General features: G+C 39.1%; 1 protein-coding gene across 1 annotated transcript in view; it reads left to right on the top strand.

Moving 5' to 3' along the window:
* Positions 1–5514: 5514 nt before the first annotated feature.
* LOC126203680 (uncharacterized) overlaps positions 5515–22159 on the top strand; it is a 62847-nt gene continuing 46202 nt past the window's right edge. Inside the window, exons 1-4 of the mRNA XM_049938045.1 lie at positions 5515–5645; positions 13631–13788; positions 18504–18628; positions 19974–20140. Of these exons, the coding sequence (XP_049794002.1) occupies positions 13636–13788; positions 18504–18628; positions 19974–20140 (445 nt within the window). The 5' untranslated portion in view covers positions 5515–5645; positions 13631–13635. The remainder of the gene's footprint in view (positions 5646–13630; positions 13789–18503; positions 18629–19973; positions 20141–22159) is intronic.

Genomic DNA, 22159 nt, shown 5'->3' with positions numbered 1-22159 from the left:
ATCTGAATGGTGCGCAGTGGCAGTTGATCCTAAATAACGAAAAGTGTGAGGTCATCCACGTGAGTGCTAAAAGGAACTCACTCTAATCTCAAAGCCGTAAATTCAACTAAATACCTAGGTATTACAATTACGAACAACTTAAATTGGAAGGAACACATAGAAAATGTTGTGGGGAAGGGTAACCAAAGGCTGCGTTTCATTGGCAGGACACTTAGAAAATGTAACAGACCTACTAAGGAGACTACCTACACTACGCATGTCCGTCCTCTTTTAGAATACTGCTGCGCGGTGTGGGATCCTTACCAGATAGGACTGACGGAGTACATCGAAAAAGTTCAAAGAAAGGCAGCAAGTTTTGTATTATCGCGAAATATAGGAGAGAGTGTCACAAAAATGATACAGGATTTGGGCTGGAAATCGTTAAAAGAAAGGCGTTTTTCGTTGCGACGGAATCTTCTCACGAAATTCCAATCACCAACTTCCTCCTCCGAATATGAAAATATTTTGCTGACACCGACGTATACAGGGAGGAACGATCACCACGATAACATAAGGGAAATCGGAGCTCATACGGAAAGATATAGGTGTTCATTCTTTCAGAGTGCTATACGAGATTGGAATAATAGAGAATTGTGGAGGTGGTTCGATGAACCCTCTGCCAGCCACATAAATGTGATTTGCAGAGTATCATTGTAGATGTAGATGTAAGTGATGCCTCTTCTTCTATAGGGCTGTAGAACATTCACGTGTGTCAAGATTTTATGGAGACCGAATACCCCCTCAGTAGGAGAATTCCGCAAGCGTTCGCCAGTTTGCTCTGTTCGTTCATGTGATCGAGAGGGCTGTAAGTGGCGGAGCCCAGGGTAATGCGTTCCTTAACATTCGAGAAGATTTTGGTACCGTACCAAATACTCGCTTCGTAAAAAATATGACCTGCTAACATAATATCGAAAACATTTTCGACTGGATTGAAAACCAGCTAGCAAACACAATGCAGTATGCCATTCCTCAACGTACATGAAGCTAGTGTAATGCGCCTAAATCGTCAAAAGCGGTATTTTTAAGTTACTCGAGCGGTGGGCAGTCTCTGGAATCACTCATAACCGTCAAGAATCTAGTATTATCTATCTGAAACGTTTTTATACAAAAATGTTCAAATGTGTGTGAAATCTTGTGGGACTTAACTGCTAAGGTCATCAGTCCCTAAGCTTACACACTACTTAACCTAAATTATCCTAAGGACAAACACACACACCCATGCCCGATGGAGGACTCGAACCTCCGCCGCGATCAGCTGCACAGTCCATGACTGCAGCGCCTAGATCGCTCGGCTAATCCCGAAACGTTTTTGATATGGAACGACTGCCTGTGGGGAAGGACTGTGAATTACCGACGAAGAAGGTCGCTTAGAGAAATCTCATTTCTCATTACACCAATTATTCAGTATTGTTCGTTGGACTACCAAATTGGAATAATCGAGCAGAGATTGAGAAATTCTAAGAAGAGCTGCTGGTTTCGTCACTGACCTGTTTAGTCGACCCAAGAGCTACACATAAATGCTCAGTGCACTCTAATGGGAGACGTTACAAATGCAGGGCCTGTTTAACGCCCAAATGACACAGGTTGCTTCTTGGGGCGCCAACATAAAATGGGCTCCAGCGACACACAAGTGCAAAAATTTTAAAGGTCTCGCCAAGACATAACATTACCAATAGGCAATTTTCCTTCGGAATTTCTAAAATCATTGGGGGAAGTGGCAGGTAAACAACTATTCGACTTGATTTATAGAATCAATGAGTCCACAGACATGTCATCCGTCTTTTGGAAACATATCAGCCCGACAGTCCCGAAGAAAGCAAGGGCAGATAAGAGCGAGAACTATCAAAAAAATGGCTCTAAGCACTATTGGACTTAACATCTGTGGTCATCAGTCATCTAGACTTAGAACTACCTAACCCTGACTAACCTAAGGACATCACACACATCCATGCCCGAGGCAGGATTCGAACCTGCGACCGTAGCAGCCGCGTGTTTCCGGATTGAAGCGCCTAGAACCGCTCGGTCACCGTGGCCGGCCCGAGAACTATCGCACGATCAGCTTAATAATAATCACGCATTCAGGTTACCGACAAAAATAATATACAGAAGAATGTAAAGAATCTGTTAGATGTCAATCAGTTTGTCTTTACGAGAAGGCATCAGAGAGGCAGTTTTGACGTTGCGCTTGATAATAACAGTAAGATTTAAGTAAATTCAGGACATTTTCATTGGATTTATCAACCTAGAGAATTCGTTCGACAAAGTGAAATGATGTCAACTGTTCTAAATTCTCAGGAAAGCTAGGGAAAGTCAGGTAATAATAGTATGCACGAGAAAGAGAGGAAAATAGGAATGCGGTACAAAGAACGAAGTGCTCGGATTCGAAATAGCGTAAGAGAGGGATGTAATTTGTCGCTTCTGCTGCTCATTGGGAGCGAAATGAGATGATCGACGAAGCAAGGAGGACTTAAGACACATATTAGTACATAGAAAGGCGGCATTCTTCTTCATCGCCCGGTGGTGTGGCTGATCGGTTCTAGGCGCTTCAGTCTGTAACAGCGCGACCGCTATAGTCGTAGGTTCGAATCCTGCCTCGGGCATGGATGTCTGTGATGTCCTTACGTTAGTTAGGTTTAAGTAGTTCTAAGTTCTAGGGGACTGATAACCTCAGATGTTAAGTTCCATAGTGCTCAGAGCCATTTTTCTCTTCTTCATCTGAGGAAGAAATTTCTGAGAATGTACGTTTGCAGTGGAGCATTGTATGGAAGTGACTCATGGATGATAGGAGAACCGGAAAAGAATCGAAGCATGTAAGGTGTGGTGTTAGAGGATAGTGAAAATTAGGTGGACTGAAACAACATACGAGGAGGTTCCGCACAGAATCGGCGATTAAACACGTGGAAAAAATTGACAAGAAGGAACAGGATAATCCGACGTGAATTCAGACATCACGGCATAATTTCCATGGTACTGTACTTGGGGCAGCTGCATAGGGGGAAAGCTGCAGGGGGAACAACGATTGGAATAAATCCAGCAAAACAGAAGACTTTGGGTGCTAGTACTATTCTGAGAAAGGTTGGCACAGCAGTAGAAGCGGCTCGTGAGTATACATTTTGGATGGTCAGAAATTTTTTGATTCAGATAAACTCTAAAGTGTGAAACAGCAACTGCTGTATAGTGGTTATGATTACGAACGAATACAGCTGCAGTCACTGCCAATAATATTAATAATAGTAAAAATGACGTAACAATGATGTCCGATCTTATTTTTAATATAATGAGTGAATTCACATATCTTGGGAGCGTGCTATTATCTAACGGACATTATGCCAACAGCCAAATGAACGAAGATCACCACCTGCCGCAGTGTGCTACCACCTAGCGGCACAGACGTAACTTGTAGTTGAGTAGTAAGGCGTAGCTGTACACTGAGCAAACGGTTCAAATTGTTAATCAAATCCGTATGTATTTGATCCATAAGGCAATTACGTAACGCCAGCTGCGCATGCGCAGAAGCTCCTTAAAACGTGCGCAACTGAATATTTGCTCGTGATCCTGTTGCCAAGTTTCACGGAATCTAGAGAAGCAGTAGTGCGGTAGATTTAAGAGCCGTGTATTTCGTATTACCTCATCTATGTTATATTTAACATCATTCAAAGAAAAATAACCCATAAATCCGCCAGGTGTCAAACGTTAGGGTGTTCATGTGCTCTGACGCAGCAGCCGCCACTGTAGTGATGGGGAGCTCGTGAATGAGCCGTTCAAATGAACGCTTCACTCCAGTGAAGTGTGAACTAACCACTCAATTTCAATGAACTGGCACTTCAAACTCTTCACAGATAGCACACTCCACACTTTTGTCTAGTTCACTCACTCTCTTCCACTCTCCCTTTTCCACTACATCGGCGCTACGTCACTCATTCTCCCTTCACTGCAGTCCTCCCTCTACTGCCTGTCGACGAATCGCGCGTTGAAATACACTTAGAGCAACAGTTGCACTTTGCTTTCCCATCACCTAAACCGGCGAAGAAACCCCAAATTTCACTACTTTTAGGCGATCGTGAGTTGCTAGCCATTGTATAAGCGTGAACAGAAACAAAAACTGCTTTCCGAATAAAATAATGAGGGATTTTACCTGAAATCGTACCAATGACTACAGGTGACGGTATACGTTTTGAATTTAGAGGGTTATTATTCTCAACAAAAATAAAATATACAGGAAAACTTCTGAATAATTACGTAACGTAGGTATATAGACTTTGTGACAGTGGTAAACATACTCATTCCATTTTGGATTAAATTTTAAAAGGAACATAAAATTGGACTGCATTTCGTTGGTAGCCCTAGTTTTCAGTCCATGAAAAAAACAAATAAGGTTTCACTTGGCAGATGAAGACTTTTTTTGGCGCTTCATGAGAAAATGTCGAGCAAGATTAAACGTAATACCTTCTTTATATGTGACATGCTTCTCTGTTTATCTTTCCTTTGTCCCCTTCGACCATGCTCTATTTAAGTTAACTCTCGTCAGACGCTGTAAGACGCAAAACGTTGCGTGCAGGTTACTGCATAGTTCGGCCATCTGTTGGTAAAATTATGAAGTATTACGAAGCTTTATTGTACGAGCGAGGCGAAGCGAGCGTAGCCGCGGCTGAGCGGCGAACTGGGCAACTTCGCCAGGCTTCCGTACTTCATGAATGAACTACTTCATTTGAACGCTTCACGACAAAGAGTGAAATGAATGAAGTAGTTCACGGGAATGAACGAGTTCGACCCATCTCTACGCCATTGCACAGGAGAGGAATTCGTGGCGGGGACGCATCAAACCAATGAGATGACTGATGGTGGGAGGGGGGGGGGGGAGAAAGGGGAGGGGGGGGGAAAGGGGGGGGACGGAATTCCAACTGATAATTATTGGGGAAGGGAAGGCGCGAAAACGATGCAACACTTGTGTGGAAATAGTTGGCCCTGTTGCTGCTAAGAAACTGGTGTTGCTAAGAAGCAACGTTCCAACATGAGGCAAGAAACGTGTTACTTTCCGCAAATTAGATTTCGTTTGATAATAACGAGGGAAAATTAAAGAAATTTCGAAATATACAAATGGGTACCGATAATTTTTCTTCCCGTGTAACATCTGCGAAGACAGAAATGATTCTGGTATATCTTGTACCCTCCTCCACACACTCACAGACGCCTGCGGCGTATAGATGTATTGTATGACGGATGAAAAATTATCGTATGCTACCGTGGTGGCTGCACCTTCAAGGATGTTAAACCTAACGCCACTGACACATCGTTTCGTAAATCATGAATGCAAGCACTTCGGTGATTCTAGCGACTATATTACTTCTTATATCGTTTGAAAGCAGTAAGTTGCACCACAAATCAACACCCTCTGTTCCCCGAGATAGGCTAGGTCCGTTTCCAAACGAGATGGAATGCCGCTTGGCGTCATCGATCAACCGCTTCGGTTGGTACAACGCATCCCCTCCCCACTCCTGGGCGCTCGGCGCCTTACCGCAGGGCTGAGGCGACGCCAGCTGTAGTTGCTTAGCGTCAGTTGGGCGCGGGAGTTAGTCTGCGGCGGAGCAGGAGAGCAGCTTCGGACAGTAAGAAACATTTCGTATTATGACGAGTTTACGCACTGATCAAATCGCACAACAAGTAGCACCGGCCGCTTACGAGCTCGTATTCAATCTTGTCGTTTTCCTTCTTAATGACAGGACCGCCTTCAAGTTGTAAAATCACAGAGAGACAAGACTCTTTTGCCTTGTTGAAGCACGATTTTTCTCCGTAAAAAAATTTATACTAGTTCTTTTTTTTCAGTATGCACTACTCAGTTTGTCTCTGCCTAGTGTGTCAGAACAATTTACTTTTTTGCTTTTGAAAAAACATCAGTTTAATGATAACTTTCTTGTCTGTAAGAAATACCTAAACATCAACATATTTTACCTATGAACCCACGGGATTCATTGTTTTACTTGTATTTTAATTCGAACTTCCATTGTATGCTACAGTCAAACCACTCTTACTAGAGAGACATCAATGAAAAGCTTACTTATCTCCATGAAATCTGTACAGTATAATAAAAATACAAAATAGCTGGTATCTTGAAGTAAGCTCTTGCTTTCCTTTTACGCTATCTACAGTTTTTCTGCTTGTACCTTATCAGCGTATTACCCACTGGGAAAATGTTCTACTATACACAGAGAGTCTTATTTTAGAGAATAATTTCTTGTGGAACTGGCATGATTCTGGATGAGAATTCCCAATCAGCTGCTTTAAGTCTGTGGCAGCTTGCAGATGTAGACCTTCACTGTGCAGTACAGAACCCTATTCTTAACCCCATGCAAGCATACATTTTTTTTTTTTTTTTTATCTTGTGAGGGTGTGTTGTGTACTTCAAAATTAGCCTACTATAATTACATAGCAAAAGCGATATTTCTTATCATAGTGATTGTAAGTGGTATTTTAAAATTGTTTTCCAGATGTGGGCTTGAACCCAGATACCTGAGTTTCATAGGCAGGGCATTACCAATTTGCTATATGAGAGTGCCTCAGAGACCAACTCGAAAGCTCCACCAGGCTTTTTCATACTCCTTCCAAATACAGCAGATGCTCTCCCACAACCATACAGGCTCACGTTAAGCTGGAGCTTTCCCACTCTTTGATGTATGCTCAGGTAGCAGAATGTCACCAGCTTGTGGTCTAGTGGTTAGCAGAACTGCCATTAGATCATGGGGTCCTGGGTTCCATTTCCAACCAAGTTAGAGAGGTTTTTCACTTGGGGTCTGAGTGTTTGCATTGTCTTAAACATTTCATCTCATATTCATTGACACACAGATTACCAAAGTGGCATCAATTGAAAGACTTGCACCAGGCAGCCAGACAACCCCAGATGGCATCTGCCAGCCAATGCCACATGATTGTTTCAGGTAGCATAATACTCTGTAGTGCAGTGGCCATGAATTTCTGAGTTACAACCTGATATTTAGTATTCTTAAACAAGGAACAGAACATTAGAAATGGTATCCTTGGCCTACCAAGCCACCTTGAGACATACTTTTATGATGAAAGTAAGTTGAAATGGTTTCTTAGCATGTTATCAATGTTTTTACATCGTTTTCATTTATCCATGTGCCCATAGAAAATCTTGCAAGTTTTACTTACTGGTGCCCACTGTTATCTAGTTCTGAGATACAGGACTTATTGTCATTTATTTGGCATCACATAATTTTTGTATTATATTCACAGAAGTTACTTATGAATGAACTGATTATATGTCCACTATTCTTTGTTGTGATTATCATTTAGTTCAGTCCATTTGTGGATATGCTCTCATCATTGGTAAAATTCCCATTCTTGAAAAATGCATCAACACTTATGGTGAATCATTTATACAGTGCAACAAGAGGAGGAGGCCAGATACTAGAAGTATAAGAACACATAATTTCATGTTTTCTTATTCTGAATTTAGTTTTAAAAACCCAAATTTAGTTTGCAAACGTGAAAAGTTGGAATAGAAGCATCCAACCACAGCAAGATAAGAATTTACTTTCATTTATCTTCTAATGAAATTGCAATGAAATGCTGTTATTTAAGAAAAAACTGTCTTCAAACAATGGAAATTAATAAACATATGTCAATTTGCCCAAGCTTAATACTGAACGATCAGACTCACCACTTTTAATTGCAGATATTGCTCGTAATCTCACCCGGACCATCAGACCATGCTCTAAATAGACCGTCCTACTCACATGCCCTATTTTTTCTTTATTTCAGCGACTATATTTTCACTTGCTCTGTTAAAAAAAACTTTTTACATTTTATAATCCCAGCTACTTCACTTACCTGCTTAATGTTATATGTTTGTGATGTTGAAGTCATTAAAACAAAATTGTTTTGTACAGCCACCTCTGGAACATGACACCAAAGTTTATTTTTCAATTTATTTTCTTTCCAGGACAGTTGTCGTGATTTGTTGTATAGTTCATTATTTAATGTGTAATACTTTTTATATAAGTTCAATAGTTTTTCATTACATTTCCACTGAAATAATTCCTCTTGTTTTAATTATAAATCTAACATTAACAGCTGTCATCTGTGTAAAGAAACTGGATGCACTAGTTTAAAATCTTTGCTCCTACAAAATTACACAGCCACACATATTTATCATGGTACCTGATGATGGTGTGACAGCCAACAACAAGTTTGCAAAGGGAAAGAACAAATATTGCAGAATATTGCACCAGTGCTGTGCATGTTTTCACTCATAGTCATTTCTGTGCTTTTTACAGGTTGTAAAAATGAGAGCAAAACATTTATTGCATTGAAATTGACACAATTTTTGTTTTCAATACATGTTGCATTTTTGTTTTCAATGCATGTTGCATTGAAAACAAAAATGCAACATGTATTAAAAACAACAAACCACATTTTCATTGCGTATTTCATAATAGTATTGGTAGTCTGTGAGGAAGAGCCTGTGACAAGCTAAAGCTTTGAGTCAATCTGTGTTGTTTAACTTGAAAGGAAAGTTGGTAACACACTCCCCTTGCAAGGCAGACATAAGAATTTGTATTCCAGACCAACCAATCAGCTTGGCATTTCTTCTTCATCTTCTTCTTTTGTTTTGTCAATCTTAGGATCATGTTAATTCACTTCAGCTTCATTTCTTCTGGTCTTTCTTCTTTCCCAATATTCTTTCATTCTCATACTTTGCAACCTTCTTCATTCTTCTGTCCAAGATGATTTTGTTCCGGGTCTTGTTCTGTCCTTGAAAGCTTTGAAGGTCTGAATTTTTTATTTAAAAATCATCTAGTTGTTTACCTCTGGCTCCTGTATTTTCATTTCTTCCAGATATCTTTGTATCTCTTGGATCAATCGCACTTTGGTTTTCTTGTTCATCAGAAATTATGTGATTTGCTGTGTTAACCTCCCCTGGACCATTCTGAGGATGTAACTGAAGAACTTGCTCCTTCTTTTCCTGATGCCATCAGAAATTTTTTATATCTTGGTATACAGTTCCTGGTTGGCTCGGTTTCTAAATTGACCATCTTCTGTTCTTCGAAGTCCTAATATTCTCCTGAGAATCTTTCATTCTATCAGTTCTAGCCTCATGATCACTCTGGTTCTTGCTAAGTTGAGAGTTTCTGCTGCATATAGATCACTGATTGGTAATGTTTATATGCTAAGTTCATTTTGTTTATTCGTGTTCCCATTGCTTCTTTTTCAGTCAGTCCAATGTCTATCCATTCTCTAAAGTATCTGAATCTCTTCACCTTCTGAATTTTCCCTCCTTCTGTTGTCATCAATCTAGGAGCTGTCGTGACATTTGTCATATATTGTGTCTTCTCGACAGAGATCTGTAGGCCTTCTGTAGCTGCCTGTCTCTTCAGTTCTGTGGTTTGATTAACTGCCTCGTCTAGAGATTTGGACAAGATCACAATGTCATCTGTGAATACTAGACAATATACCCATACTACTTTATTCTTACACCCCAGTCATATTCCACCCAGTCCTTTCATTCCTTGCCGCCACTCTCTGATCACCTTATTGAGGACACAATTAAAGAGCAAAGGGGAGAGTCCATCTCCCTGTCTCACCCTGGCTTTAGTCTTAAAGGCCTTTACTGAATAAAAATATAATAATAATAATAATAATGCTTATTCAACATCAAGTAGTATCACTCAGTCCCTAAAATAAAGTTCAGGACAGTAGACAGATTTTTCTCCTGAATTCATTTTGTCACACTTTAAAGAACAGTTCAGAACTGTAAGTCTGCTGGTGACACAAATATATTAATGTTGTTGTTGTTGTCATTGTGGTCTTCAGTCTGAAGACTGGATTGATGCAGCTCTCCATGCTGCATCCTGTGCAAGCCTCTTCATCTCTGAGTAACTGCTGCAATCTACACCCTGAGTCTGCTTACTGTATTCATCTCTTGATATCCCTCTATGATTTTTACAACCACCCCCCCCCCCTCCCTTCCAAATGTCCCTCCAATACTAAACTAAATTGGTGATCCCTTGATTTCTCAGAGTGTATCCCATCATGTGACCCTTCTTCTAGCCAGGCTGTGGTACAGATTTCTTTTCTCCCCAATTCTGTTTGTTCAGTATCTCCTCACTAGTTATTTGATCTACACATTTATCTTCAGCATTCTTCAGTAGCACCACATTTCAAAAGCTTGTATTCCGTTCTTGTCTAAACTGTTTACCATCCATGTGTCAGTTCCATACATGGTTGCACTCCAGAGAAATACCTTCAGAAAAGACTTCCTAATATGTAAGTCTATATTCAGTGCTAACAAGTTTCTCTTCTTCAGAAATGCTTTTATGGCCATTGCCATCATCAGCTATTTTGCTGGCCAAATAGAAAAATTCAACTACATCTTAGATTGTCTCATTTCCTATCCTCATTCCCTCAGCATTACCTGATTTAATTTGACTACATTCCATTATCCTTGTTTTACTTTTGTTGATGCTCATCTTATATACTCCTTTCAAGACACTGTCTATTCCATTCAACCGTTGTGCCAAGTCCTTTCCTGTCTCTGACAGAATTACTATGTTGTAGGCAAACCTTAAAGTTTGTATTTCTTCTCCCTGAACTTTAATTCCTATTTCAAATATTTCATTGGTTTCCTTTACTGCTTGTTCAATGTAGGGATTAAATAACATCAGGGATGTGCTACAATCCTGTCTTACTCCATTCTGAACTGCTGCTTCCCTTTCATGCCCCTTGTCTCTTATAACTAGTTTCTGTATAAGTTGCAAATAGGCTTTCACTTCCTGTATTCTATGCCTGTCACCTTCATAATTTTAATTCCAGTCAAGAATGAAATTTTTACTGTACAGCGGAGTGTGCACTGATATGAAACTTCCTGGCAGATTAAAACTGTGTGCCAGACCGAGACTCAAACTCGGGACCTTTGCCTTCCGCGGGCAAGTGCTCTGCCAACTGAGCAACCCAAGCACGACTCACAGCTTTTAATTCCGCCTGTACCTCGTCTCCTACCTTCCTGACTTCTCGGAAGCTCTCCTGCGAACATTCCAGTCGATGATGTCAAAAGCTTTCTCTAAATCTGCAAATGCTATAAACATAGTTTTGCCTTTCCTTAACCTATCTTCTAAGACACATCATAGGAGCAGTATCGCCCTACACGTCTCCAAAATCCAAACTGATCTTCCCAGAGTTCAGCTTCTACAAGTTTTTCCATTCTTCTGTAGAGAATTTGTGTTAGTATTTTGCAACTGTAACTTATTAAATCGATAATTCAGTAATTTTCACACCTGTCAGCCACTGCTTTCTTTGGAATTGGAACTATTACCTTCTTGAAGACTGAGGGTATTTCACCTACCTCATAGATCTTGCACATCACATAGAACAGTTTTGTAGTGCCTGGCTATTCCAAGGCTGTCAGTAGTTCTGATGTGCTGTCATCTATTCCTGGGGCTTTGTTTTGACTTAGGTCTTTCAGTGCTCTGTCAAAAACTCTTTTCGCAGTGTCATGTCTCCCATCTCAATTTCATCTGTGTCATCTTCTTGTATAGACCCTCTACATATTCATTCCATCCATACAGTAGAGTTGCATGCCCCTGGAAAAAAATGTGGCTGTAGTTTCCCCTTGCTTTCAGCCATTCACAGTACCAGTACAGCAAGGCCACTTTGGTTGATGTTACAAGGCCAGATCAAACATCCAGACTGTTGCCCTTGCAACTACTGGAAAGGCTGCTGCCTCAGTTCAAAAACCACATGTTTGTCTGACCTCTCAATGGATATACCCCTCCATTGTGGTCCCACCTACAGTGGGGCTCTCTGTATCGCTGAGGAACAGAAGCCACCTCACAGATGACAAAGTCCACAGTTGTTGGGAGGGGGGGGGGGGCAGGCATATATTAAATTTACTATATTAATATACTTTTAAATTAATGTACAATTTTAACTGTTCCAGAAACAACCCAGCTGATACTTGAGCAGGACTGCAGTTGGTTCACAGCAAACATTTCATCTTAATTCCACAGAGACTTATATTATACAGTTTTGTGTGAAAAAAGGTTGTGTGTAGATGTCATAGACTGATATTAAATTCCTTGATGCACTGTGAAGGGTACTTTGTTCCACAGCCAATTATCCTCTTTCTGCTCCACTCACTAATGAAATGACAAAAGGAAGGCCTCAGACATGACCACGTGATTTGGCTCATATTTGGCAGGTTGTTTGAGCACAACCTTAAATGAAAGACCATAAGATGCTTTGGCTCAATAACCCCTGTTTATGAGAAAACTACCCCTGAAGTTCATGACTCACAATCAATTCAGGATTAATGGGCGCGATAGATAATTGAAAACTGAGCATTTATCATCTACATACATGAGCTTCAGTTATGTACATTTTCCTAGAAATCAAGGGCAGATACTTTTTCAACTGCCACTTATGTACCCATGAGGTAAGAGCTGTTCAACAAAAGTGCCTGTGGTGTGGCAACCAAGGCATCTGGCTGTGGAGCAGAGAATCTTTGTTTGATTCCTAGTTATATTCTGCAGTTTTTTTTATTTTTATTTTCCTGTTTTGAAATTGGTAGGTTGAGGATAATTAATAAGGCAAGTAAATCAATAGGGAACAATTACAAGGTAGGCAAATAAATTTCTCAAATGACGACAGCAATTTTCCAGATACTAGGATGGAATATTGTGCTGTCTAGGGATGTGTTGTTTTATGTACACTGCCTACTGTGACAAGGGTTTTTTCTTCCTTCTGCAATGACAGGCATTGAATGCCTATTTTTGCAGAAATCTTATTTGTAATTGTTTTCATTCAATGAGGCTTAAAAATTTTAATTCTTTGCTAATCCAAGTCATTTGAGAAATTTGTTTTCCTACTTTTTTGTTCCTTACTGATGTACTTACCTTATTAGCCTTCCTATTCCTACCAGTTTTGAGGCACAAATAAATGCAAACAAGAAAGGACCTGCAGGCTGCATTTGGGAATCAAAGACAGATTCTCTGCTTCCCTTCCAGATGCCTTGGTTGTATGCCAGCAGCACTTTTGTACAATAACACCCATCTTATGGGTACATACACTGGAGGCAAAAAAGTTTCTTCCCTCAATTTCTAAGAAAATTTTCACTTGTGGACCCCATCTATGTTGATGAAAAATGCTGTTTTCAGTTATGTGTTGATCCCATCAATTCCGAATTGAATGCACAGCACGAACTTTTGCAGTAGTTTTCTTAAACAAGGGAGGGGGGGGGGGGCAGAGGTGGAGAGGGGAGGGAGCCAAAGTATCTTACAGAGTATTTCATTTTAGGTTGTGCATGAGCGACTTTCAAATATGAGCCTAATTGGTTGGCCATGTCTGTGTCTGAGGTCTGAGGGTGAAATTATTGTTTGTGTGGTTCTGTACAAGCCCTAATCATGCTTATATTCATTCATTTGCAGGAGTGTCACTGTCTGACCCTTTTTCCTCTAAAATTTCCTTGTTCATTAATCATATGTGAACTAATCTAGCAAGGTAAAGTAAGCATTCTTATCCTTGTCATACTATTTGTAACCACACTGCATCTAATTAAAGCTGCTTATTTAATCCCAAGGTACAATGGTGAATCAGACAATGGAAGCATTGCAGTTCAACTCCAAAACACAAACACTTTCACTAGTAACAGAGAAAGTACCATCAGTCAAAGAAAATGAAGTACTAGTCAAAGTTGCATATGCAGGTGTGTGTGGAACAGACCTACATATTGTAGAGGTAAGTCTTCAAATTTATTTCTCAGTTTGTTAATGTGCAGAGAGAGAAAGAAAGAGAGAGAGAGAGCATACAATACAGGGTGTCTCAGGAGGAATGGTCAGTGGTCACTGTTTGGGAATATGACAGGAATGATAATTTGAAGCAAAGAACTTCATATGGACATATGCCCTATTGCAAATGGTTTCCGAGATAGAACACATTTAATGTACATTGTTTTTTATTTTCTGTATTATTCAGTATAATGTCAGGTTTACTCATGTACAACAGTTAGTAAACTTTACAACATAGTTTTAGAAAGTATCTGTTGAAAAATACATATTTTTAACACATTCACCTCTACACATTATTGTATACATCACATTACAGGTTTTGTACAGTTTGCAATAAATATTTGAATATCCCACTGTCAACTTCACTGCAATTATGTGCTCTTGGGAGAATGTGTTGCTTGCCTGAGAGCCTCTGCACATTCCCAAATGAGGGCAACAGCATCCATGATGTGACCAATCAGCTCATCTCACATATTCACCTTCTGTTTGTACACCTCAGATTTCATCTAACCCCATAAACAAAAATCTAGCAGTGTAAGGTCTGGCCAGTTAACTTTACTACTATGACCAATCCAGTGCTTAGAGTAAGTATGGTTGAGATGTTCCCTCACATGTCTGGTAAAATGTGGAGTGGCTCCATCATGCTGTAAGTATGTTGCAGTCTGTGGGCCAAATAAACATCCTCAAAGCCAATCAACAAACAAATTTTCGAAAAAATGATGAGAAATGAACTTGGAAATTGGTTTTCACTGTAGCACATGGATTTTCCTGTGACCGTCAAGGATTATTATGTGTGTTGTTTATTCCACTCCTTGTAAATGTGGCTTCATCAAGGAATAGCATTAATGGAAGCAAATGGTGATTGTCATTCAACCAGCAACAAAATTCAAGTCATGTGTCATTATCACCAATGCGAAGATTTTTGAGATACTGTATGTGAAATGAGTACAAGTTTTCTCCATTTAATATTCACCATACATGTGTTTGTTGTACATTGGTACATGCAGAAAGTCTTCATGGTTAAGTAGTAGGGCTACACTGCATCATTTCAAAAATGTGTTTCTGTTCCTGCACAGGTTACTGAATTACACATTTGGATGAAAAATGGGTACTTGGAAGAATACCTGTTTCATGTGATGTGCTGAGAACTCTAGTAAACATACTCCAATCAGGAATTCTTTGACAGCAGCAGGAGCACTACCACCCATAAGTTGTAAACATTTACCATGTCTGGATATTCTTCATTGGTGTAGACATGTGGAATTTTAGACAACTCATGTACAAACACAGTTAACTAATGCTTTTCTTGGATACACTCTCAGTCCCTGTCACTACTTCACTAACAATGCACCATGGACAACTGCAGGTTCAACAGCCTAGTTTAATGGCAAAAAAGACACTCTGAGCAAAGAGATTGAAAGCAATGAGGTAGGTTGAGCTAGAATAAAATGTCACAGACGTGTGGTGAGAAAGACACATGTGTGTGTGCTACTAGCCTAAAAGTAAATGTACATTAAACATATTCTATGTCAAAAACCATTTAGAATAGGTCATATGTCCATACCAAGTCTTTTGCTTCAAATTAGCATTCCTGTAATATCCCTGAATATTTACCATTCCTCCTGGGACACACTGTATAACAACAGTATTAAAATGAAGCATCGAAGGATGGAATTGCCCATATATGGAAAGTGAGCCAGTGCAGCCTACATACTGAAAAATGCCTCAATACCTAATACACAGTTCTCTCACATTTTGACACTTCAAACTTTCCTATTTCAGCTATAAGACAACAGTTTTGGGTTTTCTTTCTTTCTTATTCCCTCCCCCCCCTTCCACTCCCCCCCTCTCCACCCATACCACTTCAATGTGTGTGTTGTTATGGGCAAATAAGAACCTCATTTTTTTCCTGAAAAGTCAAAGGAATGTCATTGAACCCAAAGCCTAGAATTGTTCTACTATTCAGCCATTATATTTGTAGAAATCCTGTAACATCTCTGACTCAAGATCTTAATCTTGCTCATTAAGAAATTCTTCATGTTAGCTTCATCTCATCTCATTCAGAGAAACATGCTGGTATCAAACATAGGCCATCATTTGAGGAAGAAACTCTTGAGAATGCACATTTGGAGCACAGAAAGAGGAGCATCAAAACATTTGAGGTGTGGTGCTACAGAAGAATGTTGGAACTTAAGTGGACTTATGAGGTAATGAATGGGAAGGTTATCTGCAGAATTGGTAAGGAAAGGAATATACAGAAAACACTGACAAGAAAAAGGGACAGGATAAGAGGACATCTGACAAGAAATAGACACAGGATAATAGGACATCTGTTAAGACATCAGGGAATAGCTTCTGTGGTACAAGAGGGAGTTGTAGAGGGTAAAAACTGCAGAGGAAGACAGAGATTGGAATACAACCAGCAAATAATAATGATTTAGAATGAAATTTTCACTCTGCAGCGGAGAGTGTGCTGATATGAAACTTCCTGGCAGATTAAAACTGTGTGCCAGACCGAGACTCGAACTCGGTACCTTTGCCTTTCACGGGCAAGTGCTCTACCATTCAAGCTACCCAAGCACAACTCATGCCCTGTCCTCACAGCTTCACTTCTGCCTGTATCTCGTCTCCTACCTTCCAAACTTTACAGAAGCTCTCCTGTAAATCTTGCAGAACTAGCACTCCTGAAAGAAACGCTATTGCAGAGACATGGCTTAGCCACAGCCTGGAGGATGTTTCCAGAATGAGATTTTCATTCTGCAGTGATATGAAACTTCCTGGCAGATTAAAACTGTGTGCCAGACCGAGACTCGAACTCGGGACCTTTGCCTTTCGCGGGCAAGTGCTCTAGAGCAGAGGAAAGGAATGGCAGACTGCATCAAAGTAGTCAGAAGACAGAAGTCTTTCAACTGATTGCTCTTGTAGGTGAAGATAAGTAATTAATATTTAATGTTAGTTGTATGAGATACCTTACAAGGGAACTTCACCAACTTCACACCTTATTTGAAGCAGAGAAAGGCACACTCGCAAGGTTCAAGCCCCAGATATCACTCCTGTATCAAAATTTGGGGCATAATTCTGACAGTACACAGCTATGATCCTCCAAATATACAGATTTTAAATGTTTGTGAATACTGATTGTTTGTCACTCACTCACTTCCTCACTTTTTCATTCCAATGAAGCTGTTCAACAAATGTGGTATGGTGAAAGGGCAACCTCATTATCATCATCATCATGTACAGAAACATCAGACATCAGTCCTATATATTGTTCTATATCAAGCACCTCTTCATTAGTGAAGATGCCTGTGTGATTTCTGCAGTGAAATTGAAAGGTACAAATAATAGCAGAAAGAGAGCCCCATACACTTTTGTTTGCCTTTTTACAACAGTTAGTCGAAAACTGCATGTAATGATGGTTACCAGTGGTGATTTATGGGAGATCCCATTCTTTGGCATTTAAATGCTGTAATTTGACCATCATTCCATACCACTCCTGGAAGTGCCACACTATCACTCATTGGTTTACTGACTTAATGAACACAAACTTTGTACTCACTCTTACTCACATATGCACAACCACTGTCTCTGGCCACTGAGACTGCTCTCAGCAGCCGGAGATAGTGGTCATGTGTATGTGATTTGTGCTTGTGTGAATATGTGTGTGTGTCCTACTTTAGAATAAAGCCTTGTGGCCAAAATCTCAAATGTATAGCAGGTTTTTTGTTGTGCCTGTCTGCAACTCAACATCTCCTCTACATGGTGGGTAGCAATCTATAGTTTCCATAATATTGTTGTGACACCTTGTATCAGTTGATAAGAGACAAAATTGTGGCCCATTGGACCACACTGCTGCCTCCACTTATATAGTTTCCAGTGTTTGTATTCTTTGACCTATTTAAAATGTGTAGATTTATGTGCCTTTCTGAGAAATGGCCTTTTGTGAGATATCTGACTTAAAAGTGTTCTTTGCATGTGGTCCTCTTTGTAATCTTCACTCACAGTTGGTTGAGATGAAACTGCAATAACTGACAGCAACAAATCCTGTTGGGCTGGAAACTAATTGTTATTGAAAAGGCATGATTCTTGTTCCCTGTCCCTGTCCCTGCTGATTGGGATGCTAACAGCCTCTGTTCTTACATCATGCAAATATTCCTTGTAGATGCAGACAGTTCATATTTATAAAACAGATCAGGTAACTTTATTCATAGTGTCATCATATGTATGTCCAAACATGGTACCTCCTTTCTGCCATTCTGAAACATCTCCACACCAACCCATGTTAGAGGCCTGATGGGGTACAGCCATGATTTACACCAGAGTTGGAGGGTCACGTGACTGCCTCGTAGCAGCTCTTCTCCAAAGTGGTTATTATGCTCTTTTAAGGGGATGAATAATATTTTGCCTCGTTAGCTTAGTTACTTTGAATTTTAGAGAAAATTCCATTAAGTTTGATGTGCCTATTTCAGTACTAATCATTTCACAATTAAAACCATTTACATATCTCTTTTTAATAACAATAAGTAAAGAGACTTTCCTGCATTTTTCTGCTGAACAACCCATATTTTTATTGACAAAGTTGTTTTGAAGATGAACTAGTATCAGTTAAGATAAATACCAAATATATATTTTTAAAACAATTATAAACAATTGTATTCTCCACAGGGTTCCTTCCCATGCAGTGATCAACCAGTGATCCTCGGTCATGAGTTTAGTGGAACAGTCACAGCAGTTGGATCTAAAGTAACTAATGTGAAAGTGGGAGACAAGGTAGCTGTTGATCCAAACAGGTAAGATCTGTTAATATTAAAACTGAAGTCGCCTCCATATATTCAGCTATCATTAATAACTTTTCTCCATAAACTTACTAAAACACATCTGTATCACTGAGTTTGCATGTTTGCAACACTTTGCAGTTAAAAAGTGAAATCCAAAAGCTACTGTAATTGAGCATAGAAACAAATAATTGTGATTATTGTGATTATGTATGGTGTCCCAGGGAAAGATAAAGTAAACAGCCTGATATTTTTCTCTTTATAGGAAAGTTTAATGGAATGATAACAGTAAATTTGTAAATACCTTGAACTTCTAAATAGTCATACAATTATCAGTTATTATCACAGTTATAAATAAATATCTGAGGAGTTCTTGCAAGAAGAATATAAAAGCAACCAGTATTAGAAGTGATAATAATAGTAGGTCTTGAAAAGTGTATAATATTATATTGCAATTAAGCTATGTCATTTGGAGAAATAGAATCATATCTGTCAAGAAAGATGCTGAATGCATTCATGATGGGAAGTCAGATTAGCCAGAATGGTAGCCAAAAGACATCTGATTAATCCAATGTCCATACAGGTGCTACACGAACTCTCTATGAATTTCCACTCTATTATTTAATTCTCCTTCTTCCTGTGTTTCAAACTCTCCTCATCCACTTCTCCTTCACCAACTCACTTTCTTTGCACCTTTTCTCCATTTATTTCTTTACCTACCCTCTCTCCACCTCTCTTTCTCTTTGCCCATAACCTTTTCTCCATATTTCTCAATCTCTCTCTCTCTCTATTATTCCTTCATCTTACCTTTTCAACAGTCCCTAACAATGATATGTTGCTCCCTTCTTCCAGTTCTGTTCCTTTCTTTGTACTCCTCCTCCCATCTAAATACATATTTCTTTGGTCTATTCCCTGATGTAAAGATGCCTGTCATCCTGCATGATATTGGACATTATACTAAGATATTTTCCTCATTCTGTCACTCTTGCTTTTCTATAGATAACTTAACCATTATACATCCTGTCTGTGTCTTATTTTGAATTTTGGTCTAATTTTTGGCAAATTGGGGGAATTATATTAGATTTTAAGTTGTGCACAGTCACATTCTCAAATTTATTCTTGGTTTTAACATCTTAACTCAGTTATATGTTTCCTTTTGTTCAAATCAAATTTCTTGTCTTTTATGCATTTATTATATCTTAAGCTTGTCTTTATACTTTGAACTACCTTAAAAATTTAAAAAATCATAGTATCTAATAACACAGTAAGTCACATTATTGTAACTGTAAAAATTGTAATATTAGCATCACTTTCTGGACTTCCTGTGCTACAGTTCTTAAAGAAACATATTTTTTTCCAGTGGTTGCAACACCTGTGGCCCATGCTCTGGGGGACAGTACCATTACTGCAGCAATGGAGGCATCAACTCAACAATAGGCATATGCTGTAATGGTGGATGGGCACAGTACTGTACAGCTCCTGATACACAGGTGTACAAATTGCCAGATAACATTGCTCTAGAACAAGGTGAGAGCATGAATTTGTACGTTATGTGGAGAAGAGTGGATTTGACAAATTGAAGCTGAGGGTGAGCAGTAAAAAGCAAATAGTGAATGAGTTAAAAGGATTTGCTGCAGTGACATTCTATTAGTGCATCTGTTGTGTACAACTTTTGTTGTCACATTGGAATTGTTGCAACTACAATCACTATTTGTGTCTTGTTGCTTTTTTTTAGAGTTATGGTCAAGCATTATAAAATCATACAAGCAACCCTCATTGGTCAGTATTTCCAGCCAGTTGCTGTCCACCATCAATAAACCTGGAGCTTTAAGTTATTTATAATGGTTCAGGCATGATCACAGATTTGCTTCCCAGACTACAGTGATATGATTTTCTCTCGAGGAAACTACAATTAAATTGTCGTAAGAAAATTAATCTAAAGTCTATTTTTCTCACAACTTTGATCTTTGTTGATGGAGCTATTGTAATTATTGTTACTTTTCTGACTAAAAAGAAATGTCAATTCCTCATCAAAGTGAGAAATTGTGTCTTGAAAAATTTTATTATTAAAACTCAGTTACAGCCTGTTAATGCATTTCTCACAACCTGCAAATCTATTTGCTCTATGATCTTGAAGTAGATCTTTTATTTGTTTTGAGAGAAACCATTACACAGTCTGCACAAGAAATTGTGTAATATATCGATTTGAATAAATCTCATTTGTCTTTGATTGATCCAAGCTGCTCACAGACAGTGCCAACCTGTGTGTAAATTTTTTCCACATTGAACTTTCATAATACATAACAAACTCTGTCTCTCATCCTAGGAACATGTGCCACAAAGTTCAACCAGTGTGTTATGGTTGTACGTACTATTCTATAAAATAGAAGGTTCTGCAATGGTTTAGCGAACTTTGTGTAGTACCAATTCATTCTAATAAAAGAGGCAATTTGTTGAATATTATATTTTAAATGTACCTTGCATATTTTTGTTATGTATGTTGTGAGAAAACCATCTGTGCACTGCACCCCTTTTCTCCCTTCTTTCTCACTTGTTCACTCCACCTAGACAGCAGATATCAATCTGTGTGGATCAGTTTTCAATATGTCCATAAAAAGGTGTTTTTTATTGCCATACCTCATGACCAGATCATCCAGAGAGGTATTAATAATTATCTATCTACGATGGAAGTTTCAAAATTTCTCAGAATGGAACAGAAGGAAATGACTTACCTCAGTGAAAATTTTCTGTTTTTGAGTGTTGTCACTGTGCATTCTCATGTGCTTGTGCAGCAGTGTTCCAATGCCTTGATCCCAGCTCAAAAATTAGATTCCTCTGGCCTGCAAAATACCCATCAACTTCAGCTGTCAGTTCTTTCTTTGAAAAGATTCTCCACCCACTGATGAAAATTTTGAGTTTTGGGAAGAGATGGAAGTCTGATGGAGCCAAATCAGGTGAATAAGGAAGGTGTATCAACAATTTCAACAATTTGTATCACAGTTCATGTATTTTTTGCAATGGCAACAACATATATGTGTTGCTCCCATTATCTTCATGAAATACAGTTTTCTTCCTTGCCAGACCTGGCCTTTCTTCATGTATCTTTTGCTGTAGTTGGTCCAAGAGGTTAGCATAGTATCATCCAGCAATTTTATGGCCAATTGGAAGATAATATATCAGCACAATCCTTTTCACACCCAGAAAACTGGCGCCTTGACCCATCCAGCCAACCATATTGCCTTTGGTTTCTTTGGTGGTTGTGAATCAATATGTTTCCACTCATTTGACTGTTGTTTTGTCTATGGGGTATAGTAGTGGGCCAAAGTTTCATCTGTGTTCACATACCAGTGCAAAAAGATCTTGTTTGTTGCTCTGAAAAAGGGTTAAAGATTGTTTGGACATTTCCATTCCGATGCATTTTTGATCCTGTATTAATAATCACTGCAGCCACCTAGCAGATGATTTTCTCATATTCAATTCCACTTTTAATGTGTGACATTCCCATTTAGAGGACTTCCCTATAGCTTTAGCACCTTCTCACATTTT

The sequence above is a fragment of the Schistocerca nitens genome, chromosome 9 (genome assembly GCF_023898315.1).
Source record: "Schistocerca nitens isolate TAMUIC-IGC-003100 chromosome 9, iqSchNite1.1, whole genome shotgun sequence".
In the NCBI taxonomy this organism is placed as follows: domain Eukaryota; kingdom Metazoa; phylum Arthropoda; class Insecta; order Orthoptera; family Acrididae; genus Schistocerca; species Schistocerca nitens.
This window is presented reverse-complemented; position numbering and strand designations above follow the sequence as displayed.